General features: G+C 69.6%; 1 protein-coding gene across 6 annotated transcripts in view; it reads left to right on the forward strand.

Moving 5' to 3' along the window:
* The window catches only part of LOC120406127 (dedicator of cytokinesis protein 2-like), a 317,936-nt gene extending 309,712 nt beyond the window's left edge, over positions 1 to 8,224 (forward strand). For 5 of the 6 annotated variants that reach the window (XM_039540455.1, XM_039540457.1, XM_039540459.1 and 2 more), the window contains 7 exons: positions 578 to 661; positions 1,002 to 1,139; positions 2,717 to 2,805; positions 3,075 to 3,237; positions 3,772 to 3,883; positions 6,715 to 6,848; positions 6,942 to 8,224. In XM_039540455.1, coding sequence (XP_039396389.1) covers positions 578 to 661; positions 1,002 to 1,139; positions 2,717 to 2,805; positions 3,075 to 3,237; positions 3,772 to 3,883; positions 6,715 to 6,848; positions 6,942 to 7,022 — 801 coding nt within the window. In that variant the 3' untranslated portion in view covers positions 7,023 to 8,224. The remainder of the gene's footprint in view (positions 1 to 577; positions 662 to 1,001; positions 1,140 to 2,716; positions 2,806 to 3,074; positions 3,238 to 3,771; positions 3,884 to 6,714; positions 6,849 to 6,941) is intronic. The other variant, XM_039540456.1, reaches the window with a different exon arrangement.
* Positions 8,225 to 10,863: the final 2,639 nt, after the last annotated feature.

The following is a 10,863-nucleotide window of genomic DNA, read 5'->3' on the forward strand; positions in this document are numbered from 1 at the left end:
GCCATCCTCCAGATCATTAATGAAGATATTGAACAAAACCGGCCCCAGGACCGACCCTTGGGGCACTCTGCTTGAAACCGGCTGCCAACTAGACATGGAACCATTGATCAATACCCGTTGAGCCCGACAATCTAGTCAGCTTTCTAGCCACCTTATAATCCATTCATCCAGCCCATACTTTTTATGGATAGCCGGGGGCTGTGGGTTGGGAGTGAGGGCACCGGCAGAGCTTGGAGGTCAGGGCTGGAGTAGCAGGGGCTGTGGGTCGGGAGTGAGGGCACCGGCAGAGCTTGGAGGTCAGGGCTGGAGTAGCAGGGGCTGTGGGTCGGGAGTGAGGGCACCGGCAGAGCTTGGGGGTCAGGGCTGGAGTAGCAGGGGCTGTGGGTCGGGAGTGAGGGCACCGGCAGAGCTGGGGGGCAGAGAGCAGAGGAGGGAACCCAGGCTCACACAGCCAGGGGCTGTGGGTCGGGAGTGAGCCGTTGTGTCTCTGCTCCATGCTCAGCTGCACCCTGCCGGGGGCTGAGGCCATGTGCTGAGCCAGGCTGAGGCAGGAGCTGAGGCGGGTTTGCTGTTGCAGGCGTTTTTCCAGGAGGCCTACCAGACGGAGCACCCCGAGGACCAGGCCAGTATTGAGACGCTGCAGGACCTGATCGCCTGGCAGGTAGCTCCCCCCTTGCTGCAGGGCTCCCCAGCATCCCAGGGCTTCCTGAGGGTGTTTCTGCCCCAGCCTCCTGCAGCTGCTCCAGGCAGAACCCTGGAGGATCCTTAGAGTCCCCCAAACCGGGGGCTCGTCTCCTGAGCCTTTTCGCTGGGCAGGCCACTGCCCATTCCGGCACCAGGCAATGACCCCTCAGCCCTGCCAGGCCCGTGTGGGTGCTGCCCAGCCCCCATTGCCCCCCAGCCCTCCACCTAGGCACCCTTGTCCCTGTAGCGCCTGGGTTGTGTGAGCCAAGGCCCGTGTCCATCCTGTGGGCACTGGCACGGGGCCTGTTTCCCGGCAGATTCCGCTCTTGGCAGAGGGGATCCGGATCCACGGCAGGAAGGTGACTGAGGACCTCAGGCCCTTCCATGAGCGCATGGAGCAGTGCTTCGTGCAGCTGCGAGCCAAGGTGGAGAGCCAGTACGGCCTGCGGGAGCTGGTGAGTGTGGGCGGGCACGGGGTGGGAGTGGGCGGGGGGGCAGGCAGGGGAGCGGAGAGGGTGCAAGCAGGCGGGGCTGCCTGCAGGCCATGGGTGGGGGCTGGGTCGGGGGGCTGCCTGTCAGGCGGGGGCAGGGTCAGCGGGGCGGCCCGGCAGGTGGGGGCAGGGTCAGTGGGGCCACCTGGCAGGCGGGGGCAGGGTCATTGGGGCCGCCTGGCAGGCGGGGGCTGGGTCAGTGGGGCCGCCTGGCAGGCTGGGGGCAGGGTCAGCGGGGCCGCCTGGCAGGCTGGGGGCAGGGTCAGTGGAACCTCCTGGCAGGCGGGGCTGGGTCGGGGGCTGCCTGGCAGGTGGGGCAGGGTCAGCGGGGGCGCCCGGCAGGCTGGGGCAGGGTCAGCAGGGCTGCCTGGCAGGCGGGGCAGGGTCAGCGGGGCCGCCCGGCAGGCGGGGCAGGGTCAGCGGGGCCGCCCGGCAGGCTGGGGCAGGGTCGGGGCCGCCCGGCAGGGTGGGGGCAGGGTCAGTGGGGCCACCTGGCAGGCTGGGGCAGGGTCAGGGCCGCCCGGCAGGCTGGGGCAGGGTCAGTGGGGCCGCCTGGCAGGCTGGGGGCAGGGTCGGGGGCCGCCCGGCAGGCTGGGGCAGGGTCAGCGGGGGCCGCCCGGCAGGCGGGGCAGGGTCAGTGGGGCCGCCCGGCAGGCGGGGCAGGGTCAGCGGGGGCCGCCCGGCAGGCGGGGCAGGGTCAGCGGGGCCGCCCGGCAGGCAGGGGCAGGGTCAGCGGGGCCGCCCGGCAGGCTGGGGGCAGGGTCAGGGCCGCCCGGCAGGTGGGGGCAGGGTCAGTGGGGCCACCTGGAAGGCGGGGGCAGGGTCAGGGCCGCCCGGCAGGGGCAGGGTCAGTGGGGCCGCCCGGCAGGCGGGGCAGGGTCAGTGGGGCCGCCCGGCAGGCGGGGCTGGGTCAGTGGGGCTGCCTGGCAGGCGGGGGCAGGGTCAGCGGGGCCGCCCGGCAGGCGGGGGCAGGGTCAGCGGGGCCGCCCGGCAGGCGGGGGCAGGGTCAGCGGGGCTGCCCGGCAGGCGGGGGCAGGGTCAGTGGGGCCGCCTGGCAGGCTGGGGGCAGGGTCAGCGGGGCCGCCCGGCAGGCTGGGGGCAGGGTTAGGGGGGCCGCCCGTCAGGGTGGAGGTGCTAAGGATTTGGACGTTGCTGAGAAGCCGAATGGTTTCTCTGTGCCAGAAATCAGCCCGGTTGTGACTCGCTGTGAACCAGTGTGGGGTGGGCTGGGTGCCCGCAGGCCATGAGCCTGAGCCCTGCCCCAGGGAAGGTGTCGGCAGCCAAACACTGACACCCCTGGATCTCACCCCAAGAGGGGCTCGGCAACTGCAGAGCAGGATCTTTCGGCATCTCTGCACCTGGCCCCACTCCCCCCCCCCGAGCTCTCTCCGTGGCCCCAGCGCTCCAGTGGCCATGCTGCCGGGTGGGGGGGCGGGTAGGAGGGGAGCTGCCCCGTGGGGACAGGGGCTGGGCTGGGAGAGGGGGCTACAGGCCTGGGGAGAGAAGCTCAGCCCTGGCCCCCTGGCTCCTTGTGCTTGCAGCCCTTCCTGGAGGAGAGGCGCGGAGGCCGCCCCCACTCCAAGTTGTGGGGCCCGGAAACGGAGCCACCCAGCCGCCCACACCAAGACAGGTGAGTCCTGGAGCCAGGGAGCAGCCCTGCTCTGCCCTCCCCTCCCCCCCCCAGCCACCGGCCGCCCCCCCAGCCATGCTGCCCATGTCCCCAGGGACTGCCCTCCCCTCCCCCCTCAGCCAGTGGCTGCCCCCAGCCCCACCCTGCCTCGCTGCCCCTCTCCTCCCAGCTCCTGCCCTCCCCCTCTTTCCACTCTACATCGTGGCCACCTGCCCCCCCATCACTGCCCCCACCCCACTCTCACAAGGCTCCCCTGGGGGTGTCTGCAGCACAGAGCCCCCTCCCTCCAGGAAGTCGGTGCCCTGTGCTCCTGAGCATCCCCCTGAGGCCGAGGAGCGCAAGAGCGACCGCAGGGAGAATCGCGGCAGCACCTTCTTTGGGTACCGGCGGCAGGAGCAGCGCCAGTCCGTCTTGGAGCCCCCGGAGCCCAAGGTAAAGCTGCCCCCCAGAGTGAGCCGCGTTCCCCTGCATGGCACCTCCCCAGCCCATGCCCCCTGCCAGGCCTGCACCCCTCACGCCGTGAGCTGCATCCTCCCCAGCCTGTGCCCCTCGCTGTGAGCTGTGGTGTCCCCGCTGCACTGGGCAGGTGCCCGAGCACAGAGGGGTTGGGACATGGCCCTGAAGCCTGCCTAGGTGAGAGCGGCCACTGTGGCCTGGCCTGCCGCACAGAGCCCTGGAGACTAGTCCCAGCTCAGCTGCTGGGTGAGGCCCAGCCCCTCCGTGCCTCAGTTTCCCCATCTGTGAAAGGGGGCTAACGAAACAAGCTAGCGGATTCATGTTACTCCCCCACTCAGCTTGTGCCAGCAAGCCCTGCGCCCAGGCGCCGTGTCCCTGCTCCCCGTGGGCTGGCCCCAGCTCGGCCGCTGCTGCTGGCCCATTAGGTGCCCGGGAGGAGGCTGGCGGCTGCTGCCCTGGGACATGGAGCCCAGGGCTGGGGACCTGAGCTGCTGCCTCTTGCTCCCCCAGGAGGAGAAGTGGAGACTCTCCCGGAACATGACTGAGAGCTGCCTGGCCGGTGCGGAGGGAAAACAGCCACCCCCGGAGAGAGATGCCAGCGCTGCATCCCCTAGTGCAACAGGTACGGACACCCCCTTCCCCTCCCCCCAGCACGGCACGTCCGGGCACCCCTTCCTCCCCAGCACGGCACGTCCGGGCACCCTTCCCCTCCCCAGCATGGCACGTCCGGGCACCCCTTCCTCCCCAGCACGGCACGTCCGGGCACCCCTTCCTCCCCAGCATGGCACGTCCGGGCACCCCATCCTCCCCAGCACGGCACGTCCGGGCACCCCTTCTCCTCCCCCAGCACGGCACGTCCGGGCACCCCATCCTCCCCAGCACGGCACGTCCGGGCACCCCTTCCTCCCCAGCACGGCACGTCCGGGCGCCCCTTCCTCCCCCAGCACGGCACGTCCGGGCGCCTTCCTCCCCAGCACGGCACGTCCGGGCACCTCCTTCTCCTCCCAGCACGGCACGTCCGGGCACCCCTTCCTCCCCCAGCACGGCACGTCCGGGCACCCCATCCTCCCCAGCACGGCACGTCCGGGCACCCCTTCCTCCCCAGCACGGCACGTCCGGGCACCGCATCCTCCCCAGCACGGCACGTCCGGGCACCCGCATCCTCCCCAGCATGGCACGTCCGGGCACCTTCCCCTCCCAGCACGGCACGTCCGGGCACCCCTTCCTCCCCAGCACGGCACGTCCGGGCGCCTTCCCCTCCCCAGCACGGCACGTCCGGGCGCCTTCCTCCCAGCACGGCACGTCCGGGCGCCCCATCCTCCCAGCACGGCACGTCCGGGCGCCCCCTCCCAGCACGGCACGTCCGGGCGCCCCATCCTCCCCAGCACGGCACGTCCGGGCGCCTTCCCCTCCCCAGCACGGCACGTCCGGGCGCCCCTTCCTGCCCCAGCACGGCACGTCCGGGCGCCCCATCCTCCCCAGCACGGCACGTCCGGGCGCCCCTTCCTCCCAGCACGGCACGTCCGGGCGCCTTCCCTCCCCAGCACGGCACGTCCGGGCGCCCCATCCTCCCCAGCACGGCACGTCCGGGCGCCTTCCTCCCAGCACGGCACGTCCGGGCGCCCCTTCCTCCCCAGCACGGCACGTCCGGGCGCCCCATCCTCCCCAGCACGGCACGTCCGGGCGCCTTCCTCCCCAGCACGGCAGGTCCGGGCGCCTTCCTCCCCAGCACGGCAGGTCCGGGCGCCTTCCCCTCCCCAGCACGGCAGGTCCGGGCGCCCCTTCCTCCCCAGCACGGCAGGTCCGGGCGCCCCTTCCTCCCCAGCACGGCAGGTCCGGGCGCCCTTCCTCCCCAGCACGGCAGGTCCGGGCGCCCCTTCCTCCCCAGCACGGCACGTCCGGGCGCCCCATCCTCCCCAGCACGGCACGTCCGGGCGCCCCTTCCCCTCCCCAGCACGGCAGGTCCGGGCGCCTTCCTCCCCAGCACGGCAGGTCCGGGCGCCCCTTCCTCCTCCCAGCACGGCAGGTCCGGGCGCCTTCCTCCCCAGCACGGCAGGTCCGGCGCCCCTTCCCCTCCCCAGCACGGCAGGTCCGGGCGCCTTCCTCCCCAGCACGGCAGGTCCGGGCGCCCCTTCCTCCCCCAGCACGGCAGGTCCGGGCGCCCCTTCCTCCCCAGCACGGCAGGTCCGGGCGCCTTCCTCCCCAGCACGGCACGTCCGGGCGCCTTCCCCTCCCCAGCACGGCGTCCGGGCGCCCCTTCCCTCCCCAGCACGGCACGTCCGGGCGCCTTCCTCCCCAGCACGGCGTCCGGGCGCCTTCCTCCCCAGCACGGCACGTCCGGGCACCCCCTTCCCCTCCCCCCGGCACGGCACGTCCGGGCGCCTTCCCTCCCCAGCACGGCACGTCCGGGCGCCCCTTCCTCCCCAGCACGGCACGTCCGGGCGCCCCTTCCTCCCCCAGCACGGCACGTCCCGGCGCCTTCCTCCCCAGCACGGCACGTCCGGGCGCCCCTTCCTCCCCAGCACGGCGTCCGGGCGCCCCTTCCTCCCCAGCACGGCACGTCCGGGCGCCCCCATCCCCTCCCCCAGCACGGCAGGTACAGGCACCCCCTTCCCCTCCCCTCCCCGTGTGGCCAGCACTCCACGAAGGGGGCTGCAGACTGACCATGGAGAGTCTCGGGGGGGACCCCCTCTGCGTAATCTTCCCTGCCCCCGTCAGTGCCCTGGTGAGCCGCTTCCTCCGCTGTGCAGCCTTCGTCATCAGCACTGAGGCCTCGCCTGTGCTCCCGGTGCACCAAGCCTCAGCCGGACGGGGCCCTGCCTGCGTGACGCCTGTTCGGGGGCACTGGAGCCGCTCGCCCATGAACGCTGGCGCTGCTGGGGCCCAGGCACCGCTGCGGCTTGTCGGAGCAGTGCCCTGGCCCGGAGCCACCTGGTGTCCAGCACTGCGCTGTAGCTGGGGCTCCTGGCAGGACTGGCCTGCGACCGCAGCTCACGCCGGGCTCCCAGCTCCCAGCACTGGGGGGGCCCACAAGGACTCTGGCCGGTCACTCACCATACAGTGCCTGGGGGTCTTTGAGGTGCCCTGGCCACGTGGAGCCCTCTCCCCGCCCTCCCCTGCCCCCTTATAGCTCCGGGATTTGGCCAGGGTGAAGGGCCTGAGGGGCTGTTTATGCCTTTGGGTCGGGGTGGGGGAGGACAGGCTGGGCCCCGGGCCCTGTGCTGCTCTCATACCCGTGGGGCCAACAGGAACCAAGGGTGGGATCCATGCGGCCAGACAGTCCGAAACCCAGTGGCTGTACGGGGTGTGGCGGGTCCCTGCCTGGCTCTCCTGGCCCATATGTGCCCAGCCGCGGAGCTGGCATCACGAGGGCATGGGGGGGCCGCGCCGGCTTTGCTCCAGCTGCACATGACAGGGCAGGGCTCAGCGCTGTGTCCTCCTCTCTGTGTGCAGGGGCGTCAGGATCCCCCCGGGGCTTCGCAGGCCGGGTGAAGAGCGCCAGCAAGGCCCCCCCACTGCCCCGCAAAATCAGCTCCAGCGTCTACGAGACCTTCCTGGAGCAGAACGCCGCGCCCAACAGTGGGAAGGTACTGGCCATGGCCTGGGCTGCAGGCTCTCCCCAGAGCCACATGGGGTGCAGGGCTCAGCCACTCACTAACGCTTGTTCCTCTTTGTTTTAGCAGCTGACAGTGGATGGAAGTAAAGGGCTGAAATCACCGCCCCCGCCACCCCCCAAATCCAAGCGCATATCCCAGGCCTGAGCTGACGTGATCGGCCCCCTTTGCTGTCCCGCTCAGGAGGGTGACTGCTGATGGTGTTTGCTGGCTGCTTGGTCCCCCCCCGGCTGGCTGAGCCCTGGGCCGGACTTAGTCGTCTTTCCTGTGGCAGCCGGAGCATCCCACCACCCCCACACCCTGGGTCCCGTGTGCTTGGAGCTGCAGAAGCCCCAGACTAGCCCAGCCTCCCTCTCACAGGCGGCACCAGCCTAGGTCAGGCCTAGGGCCCGTCTGAGGAACGTGTAGGAAACATTGGAGCCAGCAAATCTGCCCCGGTGAAGGACTGCTCCAGCCCCAGGAGTTCAAGGTCGCCACAGCCCTGAAGCTGGGCGCTGGGTCCCCTCCCAGCTCTCCTTTTCCTATTTGTGCTCTGGATAAAGGCCGTCTTGGGGCAGTGAGTTTCACAGGCGAATGCAGTGCTGCCTGGGGGAAACATTTCCTTTGCATTGCCCCTGTTCAGTTCCACGGCCTGGCCATGTGCTGAGGCTGGGAGAAGGGGCTCTGCTGCCCGTTAGTGTTTGATAGACTCAGTCCTCCCGCTCGGCAGGAACACTCCCCAGCGGGCAGCCCCTTGGTACAGGACAGTTTGCCAGGCCCTGACCCCCTAAGGCTGCACTGTCCTGGGGCGGGGCTGGAGGTGGGCAGCCCCTGAGCACCCATTACCCCCCCACCCCAAGCTGGTCACAGAGCAGCGCTGAAATAGGCGCCGTATCAGCCGCTCCCAGAGGCTGCGACTCCCTGGAGCCGCGGTGCAGTGAGCTGCCTCCAGCACCGCTGGGGCTCCTCTGCAGCAACCGCAGATCAGTTCAGCTAAGGCCGTTTCCCATCGCCTGGTCCCAGCCGGCCTCCCGCACTGCGGGCCGCACCCATGGACTGAGCCCCTCCCGTGTGGGGCAGGAGCCAGCCTGCTGCTGCTCTCGGCTGCAGCATGACGTGAGGCAGCCAGATGGGTTTAGCGTCCCCACCATGGGCCCTCGGGGTGTGTTCTGCCCACGTTCCTCACAGCAGCTCCTTGCCCACCCCCAGCCGCCCAGGCCCCACTGCTTGCTCAGCACGTACCCGCCGCACTGCTGGAGGCCTGTGCCTGGGGCCATGGGCTGCCTCCAGCTGCCTGCCAATAAAGAGACTAAATCCTCCAGGCTGTGCCCAGCCCCTGAGGTCAGCGGCGGCGGGGAGGTGGGGGAAAGCATGACAGCAACGGCCTAAGGACAAAACAGACTAAAGGGGTGGGGGGGGGGCACTGTAGGGGGCAAGGCAGGCAGGGCTGGGATGCTTTACCCAGCAGCTCAGGCGAACGAGGCCTGGCTCAGAAAGGCGCCGCAACCTGAGGCCAGCTGGGCAGGGGCACCAGATTCGCTGCCATCCCGTCCCCCTCCCATGAAGAGCAAGTGGGGCTGGGACCACCCCAGGTTTCCTGGGGCAGCCACGGGGCGGGGGGGGGGGGGTTCTGCTCCCACACCCGGGCACAGCATGTCCCTGCCCAGCCCTTGCAGCCGCCCAGCCAGGGGCTGTGAGCACAGGCAAACCTACAGCCACCGCCAGGAATCCTGCTATGGCCAGACCCCCCCCCCACCCCCAGTCAGCCCATGGGAGATGCACAGAGGGGAACACCCAGCCCCGCTGCTCTAACCACTGGACCCCATCGTTCCCAGAACCAGGACTGGACCCCCGGAGTCCTGGCAACCTGCCCCCTTCCCCTTGCCGCTGCCACAAAAGTTTTTTGAGCCTTTCAATCTGCCGGGCAGCCACATCTGGGTCCCTGCATCGCCGGCTTCCTTTGGCCCTGGGTCACCTGGTAGCCCCAGCTAGGGGTAGGCTCAGCAATGCCGCATATGCCGGGCCATGGGCCCAGCAGCAGGAGGCTGGCTGGGGGGGGGGGGGGCACAAGGCCTTGCCCCATGGGGCAGCAGCAGCTGCGAGCTGGCCCCAGGCAGATCCCAGCTCAGCCCGGGGCGCCCTTGTGCTCACGGCAGTGCAGAATGTGCCCCGGGAGTGGGTCTGGGCTGACCACAGCTGAGCCGCCAGCGCCCATCACGCCAGGTCACTGTGGTGGCTGGAGGGGCAGCGGCGGCTTGGGAGGGGGGGGGCGCTGGTCCAGGGGCAATCTGTCAGTGCCCCCCTGCAGGTCCCCTATGTACCCACGGGGACACAGGGCACGTCCTATGGCCTGGACACGCACAACCCCCCCAGCACCCTGGGATCACAGCATCCACTGGGGGCAGGGAGAAGAGCGATGGTCTGCAGTGACACCCCCCCCAGCTATGGTACAGGACCAAACCCTGCCCGAAGTGGGCCACAGCGGAGTCCCGTGGGATGTAGCCCAGCCAGCGTGGGGCCCTGGCTCCCCATCCCTGGCCAGAACTTGGGATCCCTGGTTCCCTGCCCCCTGTTCTCACCATTACACATGTCCCACCCTCCCCACCCCCTTGCTGGGGCCACCACATGGCCATTACAACGCCCCCCCCCCATTTCTCCACACTGCTGGCTGTGCAGACACCCCCCCCCCCACTGTCTCCTTGCTGGGGCCATCACAAAGCCTCCACCCCCCCATTCCAGCCTCCATAGCCATAAAGGGGGGACCAACAAGCCCCCTGCCCCATCCTGGCTCCCGCTCAGCCTGGGCACTTCCCTCCCCCATCTTGGCCAGTCTAGGCCTGGATTAAGGCAAACGGGGAGCTTAGCCCCGCCCCTTCTAGGGCAGCAGGCCCCACAGCCAGGCTCGGGAGGCAGCTCTGCTGCAGAGGCCCTGCTGGGTGCAGGTGGCAGAGACTGCTGGGGGAGTGGGGCTGGGAGTGACAGGTCTAGGGCCCTGCACGGGGAGCACCCCTCCTGCTCCAGGCTCTGAGCAGACTCAGGCAGGCAGCCCTGCATTGGGCACATGCATATTTCCTGATTGTCTTTGCAGACACCCCCAGCTGGTTTTTTTAAAACAAAAGCAGAGCTGGCTGGGACCTGTCCTGCTGTGCCCTGGGCCCAGGCCTCACTGCTGTGCCCGTATTGTCGGGCCCAGCCCCTCACACCGGCAGTGCAGGGGGCAGGCCTGCGGGGGGAAGCACGGCCTTCTCCTTTCTGTCCTAGCACCACACCCATTCCTGGGCACCAGCCCAAAATCACCTCCCCCGTGCACCACATGCCCAAGGGAAAGGCAGTGCCCCTGCCCAGCCCCCAGATGGGCCTGCATCCCTTTGCAGCTGGGATCACCGACCCTGCCCTGCAGTGGGAGAACACTGGGGATCCCATTCAAAGCAGCTCCTCTCCCAGGGGCCAGCTGAGTGGGACTGGGGCAGCTGCAGCAGCGTGGCACTCACCCTGGGGTTTCATTTGCAGCTGCAGGAAGTGGGGACGGGCCACTCACTCCATCCACAGGATGGAGCTAAAACTCCAGCAACACACATCTATGCTCCTGAGCCTTAGTGGACCCTGCACCAGCCCTCTCCCCCCTGCTCCAGGAGGGTCGGAGAGCCCCTGAGCAGCTGGGGGAGGAGCTGCGCTGCAGGGCAGCGCTCAGGTGCCAGACAAAGAACAGAGTTTTAAGAGGGTGGAACCTGTCCACTCCCACCACCCCACAGCAGGAGCACGAGGGAGGCACTGGGGAGCACGCTCCTTCGGGCATTGCTTGTCCTCTGCCCACCTGGAGAGTCTCCGCAGGGCATGCTGTGCAGCGATCTTTCTCCAGCTGTTGGGCGTCACCCCCAAACGAGCCTGTCCAGCACCCCCGGTACCTCTGACTATCTAACAATGCCAAGTGAGAGGCATGAGCCCAAGCGTGGCCAGGGCACACAGGCACCAGAGGACTGAACAGGGATAGAGACACTTGAAATAACTG

This window comes from Mauremys reevesii, linkage group 5, assembly GCF_016161935.1.
Source record: "Mauremys reevesii isolate NIE-2019 linkage group 5, ASM1616193v1, whole genome shotgun sequence".
NCBI lineage: Eukaryota > Metazoa > Chordata > Testudines > Geoemydidae > Mauremys > Mauremys reevesii.